The following is a 24,754-nucleotide window of genomic DNA, read 5'->3' as shown; positions in this document are numbered from 1 at the left end:
GTAGAGTTGTTACCCCAAATGTGACCTCTTCTGTGGAGTGTACATTTGTATTAATGTATAATATTTAACATGTCCTTAATACATCTTTGAGGAGAATACCAAAAGGATATTGTGCCATACAGAAGTCCGTATCGTCTAAAGTTATTGGTAAATGACTAAAAGGTCCCTCCTTAAAAGAAAGACAATTAGGAGATGAGAGGAGACAAGTGAGGGAAATAAAAATAAAGAATGACAGAAAAAGACAACAGAGGTGATAAATGAGGTTTTATTTCTAACACAAAGCAAAGGGGGAAATGCAACACGGTGCAGACAAACATAACTTCTCTGGCATAGTGACTGCTGTGCGGACGGCACTGGTTGTGTGTCTTCCGTCTGCACTCTGACATCTATTCACCATCCACAGAGAAATGGACACAGACATTCAGACCTGGGCTCAAATACTATTTGAATTCACTTCAAATACTTTAGCTGTGGTTGATTGAGCTTGCCTGTTGCAACGGAAAATTCCGCCCACCTGGCACTTTAGACAGGCTGATCCCAGGTCTTCAGACATTCCATTATATAGTACAGTATAGTGGAAGGTGCAGCTTTTTCTATGATTAACACTTATGATTAACATCTACACTGTTCATTTATTTTTTCAACATTTCTTGCCTGTTAAAGCTCAGTGACCAAGACATATGACATCTAAAATGGACACCTCATGTAACAGCTTCTGGTTTCACTCAACTCATGCTATAAAACAGTAGCAGGAAACGCCTCAAGCCTTCTCAGGCATCAACACCCCTGGTTACTTTCTAGGGGGGGTTGGTGACTTGAGAGATCTGGCAGGGCTGGGTGACTTAACACGCCTAGGGGGGGTTGGGGACTTAGGGGTCGGGGTTGGGGATTTCGCGGGGGACCTTAGGGATGGGGTGGGGGACTTAAGAGACGGGGTGGGGGACTTAAGAGACGGGGTGGGGGTTTGGGCAGGGGTAGGGGTTTTGGCAGGGGTCTTGGAGGCCAGGGGTGCAGGTGTTGCTCCTCTCCCTCCCATTTTGGGCTCGGGGGGGCTCTCGCCTTGCTTGTAGACGCTCACGGTGATCTCCACGAACTCCCCGCCATATTTGTTCCGTACGTTGATGCTGTACTTGCCGGAATCCTCGGACGTGACGGCGGTGATGGTGAGGCTGGCGAACTTATTGGCCTCAAGCGTTATCTTGGCGTGCTCAGTGGAGACTACCTCATTTTCATTCTTGAACCAGGTGACCTCTGGACTAGGGTCACCCCAGACTGTGCAGGTCAGGCTCAGGGTCTGAAGGGGGACAGAGGACGGTGGAGAGGAGAGGAGAGGTCCAGGAGTGAGAGGTCAGACGTCAGAGAGACAGAGGTCAGAGAGAAAGATCTCTTAAATATGCACGCAATTCTCAATGAGAGACCATGTATTTTCAATACAGTCACAATCTTATACAAGCATATGACATCATGATATAAAGTTTGTTCAGAGTGCATAGTATATCCCACCTTCTGCTCCATAATGGTGACCACATCTGGCAGACCACCAACCACTCTACCACGGTCTGAGGATTAGAACAGTCAATTACTACTTGTTGTCACGTAATCACTAGGATAATATGAATTGTGTAAATATAGTCTACTCACTCTTCTCAGCGAAGGCTGCTGCCCTGAAAGATAACAAAATAATGATATTGTTATAAATCAAGGACTTGGTGTATTACCAAAACATTTGGCAGTGTGTATACGATGAGGACAAATTCTTGGCTTATAAACCCGGTTGAACTTTTAATACTTTGATTGTTAAATGTGTTGCATTTTGCAAAAAAAACAACGAAAAACCATAAGAAGAAAAGCACAGCAATAAGTATCTTACTTGAGTCTCAGGTACTCCTCATAGGCATCAGTATATGCTACAAAAAGACAAATTGACATGATAAGAAATAATCTACAAAGACAAGCTAAGTGCAATTTAAAACAATCCTAGTGGTCAAAACTTCTGATTGTAATGACATCATTTCAACATTGTGACATTGTTTTGCCCGCTGGGATTTTTTCTCTCACAATGCTAACCTTGTCCGGAGAGGTCGAATGTGCGAGTGTGGGACTTGGTGGCATCCATAATCTGGATAGAGTAGTGTCCCTTCTCCTTCTCTGATGGCTCCCTGATCTGCATCCAGGCCATCTCAGCTGTGCCGGCGATCCTCATCTTCTCAGACGACGAGATCTTGCTATCCCTAAACAGATATGGTCAGGTTTATTTGTCTAAATGTCTTTCCACAGTTATATTTAAAGGATGGATACTTTAAGTTGAGGTAAGACCAACAGACAAATCTACCCTACAGTCTAAACTGAAATAAATAAAAATAGTATCTAGAAACATCCATTGATTGACATATGTTAAAGTATGCCTTCAAATCTCATCTCCAAAATGGCTGCATACTGTGTAACCGGCCTTGCTGAGTGTGATGTAGATGATGAGATGTGCGTACTTGTGCAACCAGGCAGTCCTGATCTCCTCTGTGTAGTACTTCATGTAGCACTGGAGCCTGATGCCTTCTGGGGTACACTGAAGCACCAGCTCAGAGGCAGAAGACCCTGAGAGGAAAAGGAGAGGCAGAGACTTCACAACCACACCAACACTAAGTACTTTCACAACCACACCAACACTAAGTACCTTCACAAGCACACCAACACTAAGTACCTTCACAACCACACCAACACTAAGTACCTTCACAAGCACACCAACACTAAGTACCTTCACAACCACACCAACACTAAGTACCTTCACAACCACACCAACACTAACTATCTTCACAAGTACATCAACACTAAGTGCCTTCACAACAATACTAAGTACCTTCACAACAATACTAAGTACCTTCACAACCACAACAATGCAAAGGAGAACATCAATATTTTTCCTAGCAGGTGTTTTGATACAAAGTACATACCAGCAATGTGGGCAATGGCGTTGATAATATCGTCAAACACTGCAAATCAAAAACAGAATATTTGTAGAAAGAGGAATTCATTTTCAATACCTCCTGATAAAGGAAATGATATTGTATCAATAATCAGATTATAGATCATGGAGATCCTGGAGCAGGAGTGTACCTTGGCCAGAAATGTCAAAGACAGAAGTGTCTTTCCCTCTGTCATCACTGAGTTTAGCTTTGTAATGGCCCTGGTCTTTTCTGGAGAACTGAAGAAAAAAGGTACTATTTACTGAGATTATATTATCAATTCAGAAAAATCTTGCAATATTTTAGATATTATCGTGATCTTGGAACAAAAAACGATACTGTGGGAAATTGAAAAATAGGGTCGATATTAATATAAGAAAATGTCAGCAAAAAAAATTAAAAATAAAGAGTTCTCTTGAGCAGATGTATTCCTTGTGCAGTCATTGCTTTCAAGGTTCACAGCAGTAGTTACCAAGGAGATGGGGAGAGCAACGGATCCAGACATCACATTAGGAGGGGTCTCCGGAACAATCTCCTCCTCATCCTTGAACCAGTGGAACACAGTCTCTTTCTTCACATTGGCAACCTGAGACACGAGCACATACAGAATACAATCTGTCCTGCCACTTTTAAATCACTGCAAAGCCTAGTAAAATGCATGAGCTGAAGCCCACCCAAACATGTCTGTAGAGGTGCTGACTAACAGAGAGTAAACTGTAGAAAAATGAAGTCCCACAAACTATATATGCTCCCAACAATTTAATGGGTAAACAGCAAAGTCCCAATGATTACAAATGTGTACACAGTTTCAACCTGAAGTAAATAGATATCTGTAACCTAGTCCTAGAAAACGTGTTTGTTACCTTGCAGACGAGCAGAACAGTACAATCGTCATCCACATGGTAGGAAAGGTACTCAGCAAAGTGGGGACCTAAACATGATAAAAAATATTTACATTTTTTCAACTATTATCACAATATACAGTACATTTCTACATTTACGTAATTTAGCGTAACTGTAAGTCGCTCTTATCCAGAGCGACTTACAGTATTGAGTGCATACATTTTTCATACTGGTCCCCCGTGGGAATTGAACCAACAACCCTGGCGTTGCAAGCACCATGCTCTACCAACTGAACCACATGGGACCAGTACAAACGTAATCTACAGCGCAATCTGAAATGTTGAAAATCAAACTAACAGACCAGCTGATTACTAATGTTTGATATCAAGACAACAAAGTCTTCACTTTCTGTTGAAAAATTACACAAACTTTCATACTATCGATTAAATATGTGCCATCAATCATCTGTGTACTAGGATAGAATACCTTGTTTCCTGATGTGCTCTGACCTCTGGAACTCAGCCTCCTTCAAGGCAGCCTTGAACACTGAGAACAGAACACAACAATGTCAGTACTTAACCTAATACCCAACCTCTTACACTCTAGCACCATAGCCTTATAGTAAAGAAGAAAATGCTTACTATTATCATATGTGTATATCAGACTTTGGTTCAAACACTATTTGAAATCTATCAAATCATTTTAGTGTTTGCTTTAGTCTACCTGGATTGCCAGATGGGCTGAGTTTGTGTTTTTATTGACTATTCTATTGGTCCTATTGCGCCAGGAAACTGAATCAAGCCCAGATAAAGTATTTCAAATAATTTCAAATAGTATTTGAACCCAGGTCTGACGTACTGTATATTAAATCCCCTCTCACCATCTCCCACCAGGACCAGAGAGCTCTGGTTCTTGGCTCTGCCGTCGTGGATCTGGACGGTGTAGGTGGCCTCGCTGGCCTTGGAGAAGTGATCCACAGTCATCTGGATCACCCCGGTGTTCACGTCATGGCTGATCTTGTGGCTCTGTGGAACACACAAAACACATATCATCATTATGTCAGGCATGTTTCTTAATAACTATTACCTTTACGTTTCACTGTTTATATGTTTCATATGATTATGTCTCATGTTATTTGTTATTTATATTCACACTGCACAATTGCCCCTTGTGGGATGAATAAAATATTATTGAATTCAAATCATCAGTGAAATTCAGAGTACAGAAAAAGGCATCATGTTTACATGCATTTAAAAAAAATATATTCTGTTGCTTTGTTAACTGTACTATACAGTACACCTTTCTTTTCCTTGATTAAAAAGCAATGTTTAAGGTTGTCGGTTTGGCACCTACATCACTGCTGGTGACCTCCTTGTCGTTGACAATGAACCTATAGTTGACGGCGGGTGACATCTTGAGGCACTGCAGCCAGAAACGCACATGGCCCTTCTCTAGAACCTCATAGTTCAGTTGGTGCTTCAGTGGGACAACTGGACGAAGAAACCAACAAAGAAATGATCAATTCTCAAGGGATATTTGTTGTGGTATTGTGAGAAGATTCCTATGTGACACTTCACCCCTGACAAAGATGCATATTGAAGCATAATACTCACTTGGATGTCTGATGTTGTAGCTGAGTTCCAGCATGGTGTTCAGGGCTGCAAGATAAATTCAAGAATGAAGAATATCGGTATAAACTTTGACAAGAAACATATCTATATTTTTAAATCTGAGTCTAGGGGCGTAGCCAAACCTACCATCCTCTGTCACGGTGTGGCTAGCAGAAACTCCATCGGTGTCAGTCACATGCACAGAGAAGGCACCCAAATCACTTACGTCTGGGTTGACGAAAGTCAGCTTAGAGCTGGAAAAGAAATGAATGTTGAAACAGATTATGTTGACAAAAATCTTTAGTGTGGTCGTTAAAGACATAAAAAACCCACTTACTGTTTGCCCTTCGTTTCTATGGAGACTCTTGTACAGTCACTGATTTCTTTGTAGTTCTTAGACCAAGCAAAGTTGGAGGTCTCAGAAATCTCACAGGCCTCGAATGACAGGAAAATATCACCAGTGTCCTCATCCACTCCACACTGGATCTCCTGGGTGCCTTAACACATGAAAACAGACAAAATAATAACCTTTATTACTGAGTGGTGGAGAGGAAATGTTACATATTATGCATCAGCAAAACTGTTCAAACCAAAAGCGAATGAAAACCCTGCTCAAAACCAATGGAGGTGTGTGTGTGTCATATGTTCCTACACCAAAACCTTTCAAACACAAATCACTCACACAAATCCAACAGGCTATATCAGACTGAAGTTGTCAAACAGTAAATACAGTTGTCATATAGCTGTCCTTTAACTGATATTACCTGGCAGAGCCTTGGCAAACACTGGCTCAGATGTCTGGGAGGCCTTTCCTACTCCCTCAGCGTTGACAGCCTTCACTTTGAACGTATACTCTGCTCCTGCCTCCAGACCAGTCACCTATACAGCGCCAACAAATCATTACATCCATGAAACATTTCATTGTTCATTGTGGACCGAATCCTAACTTGAGTTACATGAGCACAACATGAAGTTTAATGAACCTTTCTATATCAATACATGATTCAAACTACATTTTTGAGTTTGACGCACACATATTACAAGATTCAATATTCAAACTCTGCAGAGATGATGTGAATCATCATGTCTGCAGGTCTACATGCTGTAGCTGCTTGTTTACCTGCAGGTAACAGTGGCCAATAGCCTCTTCATTCAGGGGGTGGTAGTGATGGCCCTTCTTGGCCATCTCCACGATGTATCCAGTGACGGCACTGGCGCCAGTGTAGACAGGGGCCTTCCACAGGATGACGAGGGAGTCACCTCTGACCTCTCTGAAGGCCAAGTCATAGGCTGGACCTAAAGGTCAAAGGTCAAACAGTAACCTTGCACAATCTCACTGCCCATAGCTGGAACATTATTCAAATTAAATAACTTAATTTAAAATTAAATAAGTAACAGGGACATTATACAGTACCGCAATACTAATGATAAAAAATACTCATGTTAAGATGGTTACTTTACCAGGTACTGCAGAAGTCCAGGCCTCACACTTCAGAGGTGTGCTGGGAGCAGAGGGCACGCCAACACCTGCCAGGTTCCCAGCCTGGACCTTAAACTCATAGAAGGTTCCCTCCGTCAGACCATCAACCTGAAGAGAAGGGGACAATAATGAGACAGGGACACAAATATATCCAATATTTTCAACAGTGCTGCTACAAGTAGCTACGTATTTGCTATTGATTTTGAATGGCAAAGTTGTATTATAGATCTAATCTATTATTTAGATGCAGAGGGAAGAGTACATACTGTTCACACTATCAACACTGCAGTTATTAAACCATTATGTATGAAGAACCAAACCTATTTATCCTAACCAGATGCCACTTCTGACACCACGTGACGTACCGTGTAAGTCCTGGTATTGGTAGGGGCAGAGTTGACCTCCTTCCAGGCCAGGCTGTCTGCATCACGCTTGTCGACGTAGTAGGCGTTGATCTTGGAGCCACCGCGGTGCTTGGGACTGTTCCAGGCAATGATCATAGAGGCTCCGTCACAGCTCAGCATGGTGATGCCATGAGGTGCACTGGGCGTCGCTGTGGCACAGAGTCACACAGGTAAACTCAGAATACCTTTCCATCATGTAAAATTGACCAGTTTTTCATTTCAAACTGACATTTGTTTATATGGGATTTGTCATACAGTTGCATGAGTTTGTTATACAGTGATATAGTGGTTAAACTGTATGTACAATATGGTGGGTGATTTGAAAGGAAACACACGATAATACTGTGATACTCTGACAAGAGGTCAGAGCACAGATACAGCAAAAGTTGGGGGAAGGGACAGTGAATAAGTCTGGTGGTGAACCTGTTCAGGAGCAAAACTGTGCATTAAAACACCCCTAGATAACAGAACAACTTAATACATACCATACTCCACTCCCCTCTCTAGATTAAACAATAAAATCATTCATATTTAGCATTGGACAGAGGAAAATAGTCAAAGTTAAGTATTGATAGTAAGGCAATACTGCTTGCTCTTTGGGGGTCTACTTAAGGTTACTGTAAAGCACTTTACACTGTTGGTGTAAAAAGGGTTTTATAAATAAAATTGTATTAATTGATTGCAATCCTGCATTTCTTATATGGCAATATTCTATTGATACTTACTGAGGGCGGGCTCCACAGCAATAGGAGTGGACTCCTGGGACTCATCACTGAGGCCATAGACGTTGACAGCCTGGACACGGAACACATAGGTCTCCCCCGGGGTCAGTCCATGGACCACAAACCTAAAACAGTGAAATTAAACATGATCATCTATACGTCTTGAATTGAAGGTGGTATTGCTGACTCTAAGACCTGGACAATATATCCAGTGCCTTCGGAAAGTATGCCGACCCCTTGACCTTTTACAGGTTTTAAACAGGTTTTTAGAATTTTTGCAAATGTATAAAAAGTACAAAACTGAAATATCCATTTGCATAAGTATTCAGACCCTTTACTCAGTACCTTGTTGAAGCACCTTTGGCAGTGATTACAGTCTTGAGTCTTCTTGGGTATGACGCTACAAGCTTCGCACACCTGTACTTGGGGAGTTTATCACATTGTTCTCTGCAGATCCCTCAAAGCTGTCAGGTTGGATGGGGAGAGTCGCTGCACAGTTATTTTCAGGTCTCTCCAGAAATGTTTGATTGGGTTCAGGTTGGGGCTCTGGCTGGGACACTCAAGGACATTCAGAGACTTGTCCCGAAGCCACTCCTGCATTGTCTTGGCTGTGTGCTTAGGGTCATTGTCCTGTTGGAAGGTGAACCTTCGCCCCAGTCTGAGGTCCTGAGCACTCTGGAGCAGGTTTTCATCTAGGATCTCTCTGTACTTTGCTCCGTTCATCTTTCCCTCGATCCTGACTAGTCTCCCAGTCCCTGCCGCTGAAAAACATTCCCACAGCATGATGCTGCCACCACCATGCTTCACCATAGGGTTGGTGCCAGGTTTCCTCCAGACGTGACGCTTGGCATTCAGGCTAAAGTGTTCAATCTTGGTTTCATCCAACCAGAGAATGGTCTGAGAGTATTTAGGTGCCTTTTGGCAAACTCCAAGCGGGCTGTCATGTGCCTTTTACTGAGGAGTGGCTTCTGTTTGGCCACTCTACCATAAAGGCCTGATTGGTGGAGTGCTGCAGAGATGGTTGTCCTTCTGGAACATTCTCCCATATCCACAGAGGAACTCTAGAGGTCTGTCAGAGTAACCATCTGGTTCTTGGTCACCTCCCTGACCAAGGCCCTTCTCCACCGATTGCTCAGTTTGGCCGGGCGGCCAGCTTTAGGAAGAGTCTTGGTGGTTCCAAACTTCTTCCATTTAAGAATGATGGAGGCCACTGTATTCTTGGGGACCTTCAATGCTGCATATATTTTTTTGGTACCGTTCCCCAGATCTGTGCCTCGACACAATCCTGTCTCGGAGCTCTACGGACAATTCCTTCAACCTCATGGCTTGGTTTTTGCGGTGACATGCACTCTCAACTGTGGGACCTTTTATAGACAGTTGCCCCAATTGAATTTACCACAGGTGAACGACAATCAAGTTGTAGAAAAATCTCAAGGATGATCAATGGAAACAGGATGCACCTGAGCTCAATTTCCAGTCTCATAGCAAAAGGTCTGAGTACTTATGTAAATAAGATGTGTTTTTTATTTTTATGCATTTGCAAAAATTTCTAAAAAACAGTTTTTGCTTTGTCATTATGGGGTATTGTGTGTAGATTGCTGAGGATTTGTTTTTATTTAATACATTTTAGAATAAGGCTGTAATGTAACAAAATGTGGAAAAAGTCAAGGGGTCTGAATACTTTCCAAAGGCACTGTAGGTGACAGGATTTTTCCAAATCAGTGTCTCGTTTGCAAAGATTTTGTTTCTGGATTATTCTCAAGCCAGAGGGCTGTCACACTACATTCACTGTCCTTTAATAACATATCTAATATTAAATCACTGCAGTAGCTTGAATAGATAACTAGTAGACAAACGTATATGTTTAAATGGCTACCTGGTGTTCTTGTAGGGCTTATGGTTGCATGGGGCCCAGGTCTTTGATCCCACCAAAGAGGCGTCTATGTAGTACCCCATGAGGTGGTTGGGGTGTTTGGGGGGGTCCCACTGCACAAACACGGAGGACTTGGTGTTCCTGGTGGCAACCACCTGACCAGGAGCGGAGGGAACACCTACACAAGCAAAACACATGCATGTTGGGGACTGGAGATACTGAATTGATGTATCATTACTACACAGTAACAGAGTATACGAGCTTAGGAGTTAGAAATACACACATCTTCAAATTAATCTTCAAATAAATGATCGTCATCATTTATAAACACCTTCATTCAAGATGGGATACATTTAGCATTTCTCATAATGCAAAACGCCAAACGTACCCGATGTGACGCGATATCTTGGTACAACGTTATGAGGAGATACAGAAATATAAAGAACAATGAACACAATAACCATTCTGTAAACCAGTAGACTATATTCCACAAAACATACCTTCAGCAAGGGATGACAGAGGCATTCTTTTCAGTTGTGATGATACATGATGTCATGCATCTTTCATTTAGGGAGTTTGTGTCAGACAAGAGTGTACTATTATCAATCATGAATATTGTGGGGACGAAACGTATTTTGGGATTGTGATGTTAGGGTGAGGATACTGTAGGATTTGATGTGACTTAATCATGCCCATCATTGGTAGTTAGTTTCTCCAAAATACTAACAGGGGTGAAAGACCGATTTGTGATTGTGACATTACAGGAATGTGATAGTCACATGACATAAATCTCAGTGCATTTAAAATAAGAGATAAATGTTGGGCTTTATATTGTACATACCAACAGGCCGCTCACTACCTGAAACATATGTTAAACAGAGTCTCATTTATCAAAGTAGAATTGGAAAGACTCCTTGACTGTCGCTGTTTGTAAATGCATGTATCATACATTTTGTGTGTGTATGTGTGTACCTGTCTGTGTGTGTGTACACGTCTCTGTGTGTGTGTGTGTGTGTGTGTGTGTGTGTGTGTGTGTGTGTGTGTGTGTGTGTGTGTGTGTGTGTGTGTGTGTGTGTGTGCCTGCCTGCCTGCGTTTGTGTGTGTGTGTATGTGTATGTGTGTGCTAAACCCCACTCTTACCATGCTCATCCACCTTTTCGATGGGATCTGTAGGCTTAGAGGCCTCGCTGGCGCCGTACAAGTTCTCAGAATACACACGGAACTGGTACTTTTTCCCGGCTTCCAAATCAAAAACGGGGTAGCGAGGGGACTGCAGTTTCACTGCTGTGTTGATCCTCTGCCAAGCCCCAGTGCCTGACACGGACTAGTGGATATTTGGGACGGGAGGGCAAATGAAAGGTAAAGCCTTCTACAACGACATTGAATCACTAATCTCATTAGTAAAATGCATTTAGCTACATACCTGCCAGCTGTTATTTCTGCCATTTTGCTAAAATATTACTGCACTTTAGACAGACTGAAAGTTGTGAAAAGATAAATGGACTGTCTAATCTATTACAGTTCCTGTACTGAGAGATCTACATAGATGGGAAGGGGAAAGGAGCAGCCACACACCTTCTCAATGATGTACCACAGTGGTGCACGTCCACGAGGGCTGGGGGGTTTCCAGCTCAGCACGATATATGATTTGAATATCTCTGAGGCATGCATATCTGTAGGCTCCCCCGGCAATGTAACGTAACCTATATTGGGATTGAATGGCATTGAACAATACTTCATAACACTTATTATTTGATCAAAAATAATTACATCAACATTAAAGTACATTTGGGGTACATTTATTATTTATTATTATGGAATTACATTAGGGGTTAGTTAAGATCGCTTTAGTTACAATATTAGCGTCAAGAGTTAGATAATGGGTTAAAAGTTATACAACGCAAAGGATGACATTTGGATATGAAAAATTAAGGATATAATTTATAAGGAAAATACAGTTGAAGTTGGAAGTTTACATACACTTAGGTTGGAGTCATTAAAACTCATTTTTCAACCACTCCACAAATTTCCTGTTAACAAACTATAGTTTTGGCAAGTCGGTTAGGACATCTACTTTGTGCATGACACAAGTCATTTTTCCGACAATTGTTTACAGAAAGATTATTTCACTTAATCACAATTCCAGTGGGTCAGAAGTTTACATACACTAAGTTGACTGTGCCTTTAAACAGCTTGGAAAATTCCAGAAAATTATGTCATGGCTTTAGAAGCTTCTGATAGGCGAATTGTCATCATTTGAGTCAATTGGAAGTGTACCTGTGGATTTATTTCAAGGCCTACCTTCCAACTCACTGCCTCTTTGCTTGACATCATGGGAAAATCAAAAGAAATCAGCCAAGACCTCAAAAAAACATTGTAGACCTCCACAAGTCTGGTTAATCTTTGGGAGCAATTTCCAAATGCCTGAAGGTACCACGTTCATCTGTACAAACAATAGTACGCAAGTATAAACACCATGGGACCATGCAGCCGTCATACCGCTCAGGAAGGAGACGCGTTCTGTCTTAGAGATGAACGTACTTTGGTGCGGAAAGTGCAAATCAATCCCAGAACAACAGCAAAGGACCTTGTGAAGATGCTGGAGGAAACAGGTACAAAAGTATCTATATCTACATAACCTGAAAGGCTGCTCAGCAAGGAAGAAGCCACTGTTCCAAAACCGCAATAAAAAAGCTAGACTACAGTTTGCAACTGCACATGGGGACAAAGATCGTACTTTTTGGAGAAATGTCCTCTGGTCTGATGAAACAAAAACAGAACTGTTTGGCCATAATGACCATCGTTATGTTAGGAGGAAAAAGGGGGAGGCTTGCAAGCCAAAGAACACCATCCCAACCGTTAAGCACGGGGGTGGCAACATCATGTTGTGGGGGTGCTTTGCTGCAGGAGAGACTGGTGCACTTCACAAAATAGATGGCATCATGAGGGAGGAAAATTATGTGGATATATTGAAGCAACATTTCAAGACATCAGTCAGGAAGTTAAAGCTTGGTCGCAAATGGGTCTTCCAAATGGACAATGACCCCAAGCATTCTTCTGAAGTTGTCGCAAAATGGCTTAAGGACAACAAAGTCAAGGTATTGGCGTGGCCATCACAAAGCCCTGACCTCAATCCTATAGAAAATGTGTGGGCAGAACTGAAAAAGTGTGTGCGAGCAAGGAGGCCTACAAACCTGACTCAGTTACACCATCTCTGTCAGGAGGAATGGGCTAAAATTCACCCAACTTATTGTGGGAAGCTTGTGGAAGGCTAACTGAAACGTTTGACCCAAGTTAAACAATTTAAAGGCAATGCTACCAAATACTAATTGAGTGTAAGTAAACTTCTGACCCACTCGCAATGTGATGAAAGAAATAAAAGCTGAAATAAATAATTCTCTCTACTATTATTCTGACATTTCACATTCTTAAAATAAAGTGGTTATCCTAACTAATTGACAGGGAATTTTTACTAGGATTAAATGTCAGGAATTGTGAAAAACTGAGTTTAAATGTATTTGGCTAAGGTGTATGTAAACTTCCGACTTCAACTGTAAATGTAATCTACCCATGTTAAATCTAAGTTTAAAGAGCTGGCTTGTTAGTTTCTTATTTATTATGGTGTTCGTCTTACTGTTAGTCCAGTGTTGTCAATGAAGTTTCTTAGAAAAGTTTTTATTCATTCTTATTATGAAGTTTTGATATTAATATGACTACTATCATTAGAGTTGTTACTATGGCAATACCAAAGTCCAATCTAAAAGCAGGAGGTGAGCAGGAAGCGCGAGGGTTTATTGATTAATAATGATGAAACAATAAGGGCAGAAATCCTTCAACTTCTCCTTTAAGGTACTGAGAACACAAGCATTTATGTGTACATATATTCATGTGTATAGTATTGTATATTGTAAGGGCTTTTGCCGATACAATATATTCAACAGGTATTTGCTTTTATGGATATTGGTCAGTTCTGGAAATGTTGTGGATATGTTGATTTTAATGCTTTGTGGAAGGTTAATTTGTTATCCAGTGTTTTTGTTTAATAGATGACAGGAATAGAATAGACGCAACACAGTCTTTTGGACCGTTACTATTGTTGGCATACTCTACCTTCCAGGTCATCATCTTTAATCACTACTTCATGTTTCCCATCCAGTTTAATCACTGTTACAAAAGAGGGAAAAACAGAAAAGTCATGTACGACACAATCTGCTGGCTGATATTTCACCCAAAAATATAAATTAAAAAATGTCCTTTGAGTATGCACTCAAGTCGACATCATGAGTGTGTGTGTGGTTATGTACCTTGCAGTCTCTCTCGCTCAGCTGGGTCCAGGGCAGTCACCTTGTCAGACTCGCGGGATGGTCTGCTGATCCCGGCACTGTTAACAGCCCTGACCCGGAAGTGGTAGGCGTGACCCACGTTCAGGCCGTGCACGGGGTACTTACAGATCTGCACTGGGGCGTCGTTACACTGGGACCAGGTAGCACTACCAGACTCACGTCTGTACAGGAGGAGAAGGAATTACATCATGAACCATTGAATGCATTGATATGTGAAAGTGCTGGTCTGAATGGACATCAACAATGATACTGCAGATGTTTGTAATTCCATCAGTCATTTATTTACTAATCTAATTCGCATGCCTTCGTCACAAGTCTGTTTGGCTCTGTAAGATCCGGTAGCTTCACAAAATCAATTGCTCTACCAGATTAGATCTGAAACATCATGTGACCGTGAAGTTTCTCACAATCATTCCACTGTCTTACACTCTCAATGGCCTTCCTTTATGTCTTCTACATCTTCTAACAACTACAATCAAATCTGCTTTTATTGACTATTGTTGGAGATTCTGGATGGGAGAGTCTAACGTAAGGTCCTAAATGACTAAAACTGACTTGTCCACAAAGTATCCGGTGATGGCAGCCTCGTTGGTGGTGTTGGGGGGTTTCCAGGCAACCAGGACGTAGTCCGAGTTGATGTCAAATGCCTTGACGCTGATTGGTGCACCGGGTGCTCCGGCTACAGAGGGAGCAGCATCTGGGGAATAAGGAAGAGAATAAGGAGGTGGGAATGTAGAGAATAAGGAGACAAAGTAGCAATACTGTATAAGTCACTTGGGTTAACACATGCAAATATGTATGGGATTACAAACTGAATACAGTATGTAAAATGCCTAGAGCATATCTTGTGTTGAGTCAGGCCTGAAGTTTAAAGGGCCCGTGGGAACTGTCATTTATCACTAAATGTTTCTTAACAATAAACCTCAAATCTGGTATTGTTTCTAATGTATATCATTCTAGTAAACATCCTTTCCTTTCTAATGTATAACATTAAATAATATTTCTCAAATATAAATATGTTGTTTCAACACTGTTAGAAAAAAGTGTTCCAAAAGGGTTCTTCCCCATACGAGAACCGTTTTTTTGTTCCAGGTAGAACCGTTTTCGTTTTGGGTTTCATGTAGAACCTTCTGTACAAAGGGCTCTACATGGAACCCAAAAGGGTTCTACCTGGACCCAAAGTGGTTCTACCTGCAACCAAAAAGGACTCTTCAAAGGGTTCTCCTATGGAGACAGCCGAAGAACCCTTTAAGGCTCTAGATAGCATATTTTTTTGTAAGAGTGTATGCTGCTTTATTGTCAAATTATAATATTATCACTTAATTATTATAAGACCATATGACTTTACCTTTCACAAAGAGGTAGGCGCTATGCTCGGTGGTGCCGTCCTTCGTCCACATGCGGAGGGTGTACAGACCCTCATCATCCTTGGCCAGGTGGGGCAAAGTCAAAGTGGCAGCGCCCCCACCAACCTTAATCTCAGCCAACTTCCCTGCCTTCAGCAGTTTATCTGATCAACAAGAGAGACGGAATAACAACACTTTATCTAGTACTTCGTGGTTGTTGAGAGGTGACCGTAAGAACATGGATAGCATCTGTAGAATGTTTTCAAAAACTGTTCCTTCATTCTATGTCATACTGTAATATGCTGGGCTGTGCTGTACGGACATGTGCTGTGAATTAAGATGTGCTTTTTAAGATGTGCTCCTCCGCTCTTCCGCTCCTCCGCTCTCTCCACTGGCTTCCAGTCGAAGCTCGCATCCGCTACAAGACCATGGTGCTTGCCTACGGAGCTGTGAGGGGAACGGCACCTCCGTACCTTCAGGCTCTGATCAGGCCCTACACCCAAACAAGGGCACTCCGTTCATCCACCTCTGGCCTGCTCGCCTCCCTACCTCTGAGGAAGCACAGTTCCCGCTCAGCCCAGTCAAAACTGTTCGCTGCTCTGGCACCCCAATGGTGGAACAAGCTCCCTCACGACGCCAGGACAGCGGAGTCAATCACCACCTTCCGGAGACACCTGAAACCCCACCTCTTCAAGGTATACCTGGGATAGGATAAAGTAATCCTTCTAACCCCCCCCTTAAAGATTTAGATGCACTATTGTAAAGTGGTTGTTCCACTGGATATTATAAGGTGAATGCACCAATTTGTAAGTCGCTCTGGATAAGAGCGTCTGCTAAATGACTTAAATGTAAATGTAAATGTACACAATGTACTGTATGGCTCTCCTGTGTTGTGCTGTATTGTGATGATGTATCATTGAGTAATGTTCACTCGCTCACCGTCTCTGTACCACTGGGCCAGTGGTGGTACGTTGGGCAGGTCAGGGACCACCACCATGGTACACACCAGACTAATGGAACCTCCCTCTGTTCCGAACGACACTCCAAACCTATCCAGCATGGTGATCTCCAGCTTACTGTGGTGGATCACAGTCAGGTGGGGCACTGAGGAGAAGACAAGGACAACACATGCTAATATACTACTAAATCTCAAGTATACCAATAATGCCCTATAGTACTTACTATGATCTGTGTTAACCAAACACTTAAACAACATATACCTATATCAGTATGTAATACATACAGATATTGTGTATCTGTGGATGAAGAAATGTCTGTGTGATATGTAAACAAACCATATTAGCACAATCCAATATTATCATGGTTGATGTGTTAGTAAATGTTTGTTGTATTGTGACATTGTAAGGTCCTTCAGTGTGTGTTGAATGTAAGTCACCCCTTGTTTTCATTCGCTGACTGTCTCAGGGCCAGAACAACACAAAGTCACGCTCACAATAGTTTCCAGTGCTTATCAGGCCACTTAGATAGACACTGTTATTTGTGGCCTCTGATCTCAAGCAAAGCCTGCCATGTCTGGGCCCCACTCCAGCAGCACTGAGCTGGTTCTCAACCCACCCTCCTCCTCAAACCACACTTTCCTCTCACCTTGACCAAAAAGCTGGCAGGACCCATAGGCTCCTCCTGCTGGTCCTAAGAGGAATACAAATTATTTTTAGAAATGGAAGAAGGAACATTATATTAAAAAATGAAAAACTTCATTCAGATTCATATGTTATGGGTGTTTGTTGTGTTGGAGAGTGACACTTGATTGAACTTTTAATAGCAGTTCAAATCCTTCAGTGCAAATACTTCAAAAAGAGAGAGAGAGAGAGAGAGAGAGAGAGAGAGAGAGAGACTCACTCTTGACAATGACAGAGGCCTTGCTGGTAGTTGAGCCATGGGAGTTCGTTGCCACGGCGCTGTACTCAGCAGTATCACTCACCATACACCTAAAGTGAAGGAAATGAGATATTAGTATATTATGATTTCATTGGCTCAAATAAATGGTACATGTGTATTGTGTTGTTCATTATCACTGTTTATACAACAGGTGGGTCTAATCCTGAATGCTGATTGGTTAAAAACTGTTAATGTCATAGGGTGTTATTGGCATTGTGTTAAATGACTTCATGACTATGTAACATCCAAGAAATGTATTTAGTTCATAACATCCTCTCCTTCACCTTCATGCCTTTTAAAGGACGACTTTTAATCCCAGTCAAATGTTTGAGAAGGAGGAGACATTGCGTTTTGGAAAGTGATCTCATGGCTTGAGAGCGCCGTCGAACAGAAGGCGACGTTCTGAAGCAGCAGAAGGCGTTAAGAAGGCGGCACATCGTGAGGACAGACATTCCCAAGGAGAAACCGAGGGTGAGAATAGAAGAGGAGAAATGTGACCTTCCCCTCTGGAAGTACTATTTTAAAGACGATCCATTTTCCATTTTCCCAGCTGGGGTGATCTGGATCTCCGGCCATTTTATTCCCACTGTTACTCTCTTTCTCTTCAAATATTATCAAAGACAACTAACTGATTAAGAGAGGAAAAGAAAGGGGTATGAAACAGAGCATGTTGGGGCGGAGGAGGGGGGAAGGGCTAACTTAAACTGCGGTTTCCTTTTTGACCCAGTAACGTAATGACGACGTAGGAGAGCTTCAGTGCAGAGAGCGAGAGAGAGGGGGGAGGAGGAATGAACGGATCGAATGACACGGAGGTCAGCACTTCGGTGTGAACAGCTGAGGCGTCTTGAAGAAGAGGGCCGGGCGGGCCAGCGACATGCAGGCTGTCTTTAGACGAAATAGGAAATGCAACAACCCCCTCCACCCTTCAGGTTCACTGGGTTGCCATTCACTTCCACTGGCAACAGGGAACAACCAAAGGGGGACAATGGGTACTGCCTGACAACAAGTGGAAAAACAACACCTTTTCATAGAGTAGAACAAGGCAAGTGACAATTTCATTTGACGTCAGTAAGTTCAAGAAATTAAACACAATTTAATGTGTGTAATAATGATTTCAAATACTACAGTATGTGAATTGAATTTCGGTTAATGTCCTTAATCAAGTTGAAATGAACCCGAACTTGACCTTGGTCAAATTAAACCAATTAACATGAAAAGAGACAGTGAATTAGAGTGAGGTACACTACCTGCTAATAATCAGACTGTGTACTCCATACTTGCTCTCAATCTTGTACTTTCCTGGGGCACTCAGTGGGTCAACAGGTTTTCCTCCCTTATACCTGAAAATACAAGGCATCAAGTCAGTAAGTGGGTTCTTTTACACCTCAGTATTGATGGAATTCTCTGTACTGACGTGTTTGTAATATGTCTGCTATGTGACATATAACTAATATGGCATAATATTGACATAACTAATATGTTCGCATATTTGACTTTACTTCAATGGTTAAACATCACTATTTTGAACATTTCTAATGAGACCGTGCTGACAGGAAACATTTTTATTTATTTTTCTCCCCGATTTCGTGGTATCCAATTGGTAATTACAGTCTTGTCTCATCGCAGCAACTCCCGAAGGACTCGGGAGAGGCGAAGGTTGAGAGCCGTGCGTCCTCCAAAACACAACCCAACTAAGCCTCACTGCTTCTTGACACAATGCCCACTTAATTCGGAAGCCAGCCGCACCAATGTGTCGGAGGAAACACCGTACACCTGGTGACCGTGCACGATGGGACAAGGACATCCCTGGTGGCCAAACCCTCCCCTAACCCGGACGGCGCTGGGCAAATTGTGCGCCGGCCCATGGGTATCCCGGTCGCGGCCAGGGCTGCAACAGAGCCTGGACTCGAACACAGAATCTCTAGTGGCACAGCTAGCAGTGCGATGCAGTGCCTTAGACCACTGTGCCACTCGGGAGGCCATTGACAGGAAACATAAACAAAATATAGCCTAAATATCTGTGAAGTCCCTCCAATAAACAGTGAAATGTGCAGAGACATTTATAGCATTAGACAAGACGAAGGTGCTGGCTGTTGGACAGTGTAATTGGTGCTAATGTGATCATTAACATGGTGCTAATGAGACCCATAAAGTGAGGAAACCTCACTAAAAAGCTCCAATAGACACCATAATGAAGGCCAGCCAAGTACTGTCCCAGAGGAAAATCTGGTTGAAATGTAATTATAACCAGTTTACAACCACAACTGCAGGTAAATGCTCATTAAAAGTGCATTCTAATCCATCGTAGGTAAATGTCGCTAAACTGTCTGTCTATAAATTAAGCAGTTGCTAAGTTGTTGGTAAAACATGTCACATCTCAAAGACTACATGGCTAATCATAGTAGTTACTAGATGCATACACAATATGGAAACCGATACACAATGAAGTACAACAGTGGTTCAATAAGAGGCGAGCACTTCTAACCATTTGACAATAGGCCTGGGGTGACCGTCTACGGTGCAGAACAGCTTGACAGGAGTCTTCTCCCAGACGGTGTGGGGCCTCAGAGCCACCATGAAGTCAGGGGCCTTGTCCGTCTCCGTACTCAACGTCATCTTCTTGTGCATCATCTCCTGCACCTGAGGAGAGGCAGTATAGGTTGCATTAGCAAATGAGGGGGAACCTTTCCTCCAGCAGTGATAAGGTTAGTACAGTTAGAAATAGGATAATAGAAACTATAGGCAAAAAGCTATCAAATATTACATATCTGTTAACTGTGGTATTTGCAAACCACAGGGTATCTGATATATGATCCTTTGTCAGCAGCACTGTATATAACATGATCCTTCCACAATCCAGTGTATTACCTCTCTCTTAATCGCAATATTCTCCACTTGGGTCTTTGTGACCACTCTCATCCTGTGGAGCTCCTTCTGAATTGAAGCAAGTCCTTTCCCAACATGACTAGACACTCGCTGGTACTCCTCTATCTCATCGGCGCTCCTACATACATATTCCACAGCAGGAAATATAAGAATTGATATACCGGTACAATATACATTGTTTAATAAAAAACAACAACAGATGAACACTTCAACATATTGTCCAGTGTTAGGTCAGATAGGTCCGTTATTAACATCTAACCAACTCATCCTGTATAACAGGGTTCCACAATTGGGGGCTTGTTTTATTTCATTGTTTTTTTCTTCATTGTATAAAAATCGGCCCGCAGCTGAATCTAGTTGATGATCCCTGCTGTATAATGAAACACAACGCATGCACCAGGACACAATTTGGTATATTTGCTGTGTTTTTCAGTCACCATGGTAGCTCCTGGTAGTTTTTGACTGCAGTCAGCTCTGACTGTGGTTCATATTCCCTTACACCTAAAACAGCATGACATATCGGCCCTGTCCAGAAACAACCCCTAGCTCCTCCCCCTATGCACTTTATGTAAACCTGAAAGAATTTAATAGGTATGGTAGTAGTTCCATCTTAGTTGGGTGAAGATTTTGCCAAATTGCTTACACCTATCTAATCCTTTCAGATCTACACAAGTGTCTAGGGGTAAGGGCTAAGGGTTGTTTCTGTACTGTGCCAATGTAGCTGGGAGACACTGTCCTATTGGACCCACCTCTGCCTGAACGCCGGCACTGTATAGGCTGGTTCAGCCATAGCCTCTGTGGCGTGGGTGTGCTGCACCTGGTTAACTGACTTAGAGCTTGATTTCCTGTGGAGAGAGAGCAGTTGTTAGAGTCATTAGAACAGGTAGACAGGAAGATAAACAAACACTTAGTGCCAGCACTGTTGTGGTGGTACTGTAGTTTTAAAATGTAAAAACAATTGCAGAATATATTTCATATCAAAAACCAAAAGGGACATAAAAGCTAATAAAGCAATTAATTTAGTGGTTTTCACCTAGATAGTGAGATCATTGGTATTGGACAAAAGTTCACTTTTCAACCTCATTTTCAATATCTCCAGCACAATACCACTTTTACCATATGTGAAAATGGCGCATTTCTACGTTCTGTAGAAAAAAATATAAAGTAAAAAATGTCTATCCGATGATATCATCAAAGTTAAACATTTTAAAAACAGGGATTTTCCAACACTATGATACTCATGGTGACGTGAGGAACAAGAAAATACCCTCCCTTGGGCTAGAAACTCGTTGGCGGTTTAGAAAATCACAGTTTTTTACTTTGAATCCTACCATGTGATGTCACAGAGAACCATTGTTATTTGTACCTTTCTTCTTGTCTTTTTAACCACAGATCATAAAAACGTGCTGTTTTCACATATATGGACACTGTTTTGGTGCTGGATATGATGAATAGGAGGTTGAAAAGTTACAGAATTGCCCTTTAATTTCTTATCAAATATAACTAGTAAAGAGTCCAGAAACTGGATAGTTTTTTCTTGATGGGTTGGGGTCTAGAATAGGGTTCAGCATATGTTTCAGGCACAGTGAAGCAGTGGCATGCACACTACTCTATGACATAAGACATGGGTTGCATAACAACATCAACATCACGACCTGCTATGACCTGGTCAATAGGTCCCAACACTTAGGCTTTTGCTTGCAGTTTGAGGCTTCATTGGGTACAGTTCTATTTGCCCGCCCCCACTTCAGCACAAGACAGACTCCTATATCCTTGGAATTGCAGTTTGAAGCACAGCGGATGGCGCAACCACCAACGGGTTGTGGTGGTCTAAGGTTTAGGATGCAGTGCTACTAAGGAGCGCTAAAGCAACATCTAGTGGCCTGCTATGACCCTACGACCCTAAAACAAGGAAAAATCCATTGTCACAAGCCGCAAAGCATCAGCATGGGGTGGTGGACATTTGATGTTGGAGACCATCTCTTGTCCACTCCAATTCCCTCTACACCAGCACTATGTACATCCACACTACTGTGCTCCAGCTACTGTATTGCCAAAAAAACTGCTTTCTATAGTGCTGCATGTGAGCAATAACACTAATCCCCTACCTTGACGACTGCTCCTTGACAACATGCTTAGTAGTGTGAGAGCTGTGATGGCTGACGTGGCTCACATGCTTCTTCTGATTAAAATGCATGACCTTGGTAGCCATGGCTGGAACACTTCAAAAGAAACCTGGTCACAAAACCAGGTAGGAGGGGGAGGAGGGAAACGGATTTGTTTACCTTTACTTCACATGCAACTGCACATTGGATATTGTTTGCTGTGTTAATGAGGTTTTCAACATTAACATCAATGTTTTAGCATTATCAGACACAATAATGACTTCCCATTGAGCGCTTTCACGCTGCTATTGTCAACTATAGTTGTCAACTGTTGATGAGAATCTGCAAAGCCTTGGTCCTATCCATGTAGAAGGCAATTCAGGACATGAATATTCCCTTTAATTATCAACTTTTCACATAATTAATGACAACATAGCCTAATCGCAGTGGGCGTACTTATAGGCACACAGGCTTTCTTTGAAGGCTAAAGACTCTGTCTTTGAAGGCCTCACAAAATGGCTGTCAAAGGACTGATATGCGATGGTTATTATTTCTCCAATAAACTCCAAATACTTTGCTAGAGAATATATCTTTCACATTTTCTGCCTTGCATACTAGTTCTATAATATGTATCCCACAAATGACATGTTCAGGCATAACTTTATGGTTTAAGAGGGGCCATGAATGTTGCCTCCACATACCACCATATCAGCAGGGGTCAGCCCCTCAAATGTTTCACCTTACAGGGAGCACAGCTCATCTATGAATAGCTGAAAGAAGTCTGAAGGCTAATGCACTGGAGAAATATAGTCAAAAGCTACAGAAGAAAATTAGTAGTCTGCACCTTTGGCTGAATGTATGACAATACTAATTGGAAAATAAATTGGCCTAACATAAGCATCCTGATCAATCAATAAATTAATTATTCAACTGCACCTAAATAGATTCAATACTCAACTTTTTATGTACCCTCCGTATACAGTACACTATCCAGATTTCCAGGATGTGTCTTAGGTATGAACAATCATTAGTTAGGTAGCCTACATCATCTACTATGAACCAAAATTACGCACCCAAGAAAATAGGTTCAGCGACCTCTTCATTCAAAGGCATGCAATTAGTGCACAGTGAAAGTATAACAGCCTACAGATAAATTCCAACACAACCCTTTATCCCTCACTGGAGACAAATTATCAATCCCCAAAACAACTCCAGACATGTACATCTGTCACTTTCACTTAGCTTACATGTATGACCCCATATATGACCATTATCATTGTTAATGTACCGGAAAATACAAGGTTCCCCTGAAATAAAAATGTCGGATTTATATCGACCCGCTCAATGTAATTATGAAAAAATAACCGAAAGAAACGCGACTCACCCCTTGAGATTAAAACAGCGCAAAGCGGTAGCAGACGAGCCTGATGCCGCTTGGGAAGCACTTGCTGATGGTAACAAAAATATTACACTCTCACTCAAGGAATGGCTTTCCACGACCACCCCATGTATGGATGCACTTATGACTATATATAGCGTTTACCAACATTTTCTGACCCATTCAACACATTTAGTCAAAGTTGACGTGGGCAGGTGGCTGATGAAATTGTCAAATATTCAACACAAATATTTGCTTCAGTTTCGTCGATATTATTGTAGGATTTTTCAACAGGTTATTTGTTGGATAGACTGTTTTTCCTAGCAAAAGATTCGTGATTTTTTTATTTTGTCAATAATGTAATAGGCATATAAAAATGTGTTTTAGCCTATTTTTTGTTTTCGAGAAAATGACTAACGAATTTATAAATCGAATGGAGAGCTCTCTTGAAGGTGATTTGCTCACTCCCACTAAGATTTGCTCACTCCCACTTCAATTAGTTTGACCAATTTCCTAATAATGATTTTCTTTCTACAAACTGACACCCGTAACTGTCATTATCTGCAACAATAGTTGAATTTGACGTGATTTATTTCCTGTGTGATACTAACACTGTTAAGCTTATGAGACCTTTTTAGTGTTCTCAAGATTGCCTCCCACCCAGGACCAAACACTTGCCAGCAGCTATTTTTAACCAGAGATTAAGTTCAGAAACAGTGATGCCCTCACCGTTTACAGTAAGTGGACTACTATAGCCCTACAACTATTTTGATCGACATCTTTCTATTTTGAAAATGCTAAAATAAAATAGCTGGAATTACACCTGATATGACTTAGCAGATAAACTTTCTTGCGTCCATGTGCAAACTCTACAGTCATTTTAAATATGGTGCGATTTTCAGAAG

The 24,754-nt window shown here is 41.8% G+C and overlaps 1 protein-coding gene across 4 annotated transcripts; it reads right to left on the bottom strand.

The window, feature by feature from the left end:
- Window positions 1-247: 247 nt before the first annotated feature.
- Window positions 248-24,007, bottom strand: LOC100194684 (myomesin-2). Of its 4 annotated transcripts, XM_014131031.2 has the most exons (37): window positions 23,856-23,973; window positions 22,475-22,601; window positions 21,116-21,211; window positions 20,349-20,484; window positions 19,966-20,120; window positions 18,728-18,820; window positions 17,442-17,530; window positions 17,187-17,231; window positions 16,521-16,685; window positions 15,584-15,745; window positions 14,791-14,932; window positions 14,197-14,396; window positions 14,003-14,056; window positions 11,468-11,595; window positions 11,033-11,216; window positions 9,896-10,070; window positions 8,023-8,144; window positions 7,259-7,446; window positions 6,875-7,001; window positions 6,534-6,709; window positions 6,178-6,292; window positions 5,751-5,910; window positions 5,561-5,667; window positions 5,417-5,461; window positions 5,157-5,293; window positions 4,684-4,828; window positions 4,290-4,349; window positions 3,824-3,891; window positions 3,433-3,546; window positions 3,112-3,199; window positions 2,949-2,987; window positions 2,487-2,592; window positions 2,068-2,231; window positions 1,871-1,907; window positions 1,642-1,664; window positions 1,504-1,559; window positions 248-1,294 (listed from the first exon to the last, which is right to left on the bottom strand). In XM_014131031.2, the coding sequence occupies exons 2-37, from the start codon at window positions 22,576-22,578 to the stop codon at window positions 791-793; spliced, it is 4,509 nt and encodes a 1,502-aa protein (XP_013986506.1). In that variant the 5' UTR covers window positions 22,579-22,601; window positions 23,856-23,973; the 3' UTR covers window positions 248-790. The 4 variants fall into 4 exon arrangements, with proteins under 4 accessions (XP_013986506.1, XP_082814966.1, XP_013986508.1 ...); XM_082958840.1 differs by lacking the exon at window positions 22,475-22,601 and having other exon boundaries at window positions 23,856-24,007; XM_014131033.2 differs by lacking the exons at window positions 11,033-11,216; window positions 11,468-11,595.
- Between the last annotated feature and the right edge of the window lie 747 nt (window positions 24,008-24,754).

Source organism: Salmo salar, chromosome 12, assembly GCF_965601325.2.
Source record: "Salmo salar chromosome 12, fSalSal1, whole genome shotgun sequence".
In the NCBI taxonomy this organism is placed as follows: Eukaryota; Metazoa; Chordata; class Actinopteri; order Salmoniformes; family Salmonidae; genus Salmo; species Salmo salar.
Note: the sequence above shows the minus strand (reverse complement) of the source record. Positions and strands in the feature narration are given on the sequence as shown.

Excerpts from the sequence above, each read along its gene's own strand:
- LOC100194684 (XM_014131031.2), bottom strand. The coding sequence starts at position 22,578 with ATGGCTACCAAGGTCATGCATTTTAATCAGAAGAAGCATGTGAGCCAC. Across the intron at positions 7,002-7,258 it reads CCAATACCAGGACTTACACG|GTTGATGGTCTGACGGAGGG; the intron begins GTACGTCACGTG and ends CCTTCTCTTCAG. Across the intron at positions 1,295-1,503 it reads TCACCATTATGGAGCAGAAG|ACCCTGAGCCTGACCTGCAC; the intron begins GTGGGATATACT and ends GTCCCCCTTCAG.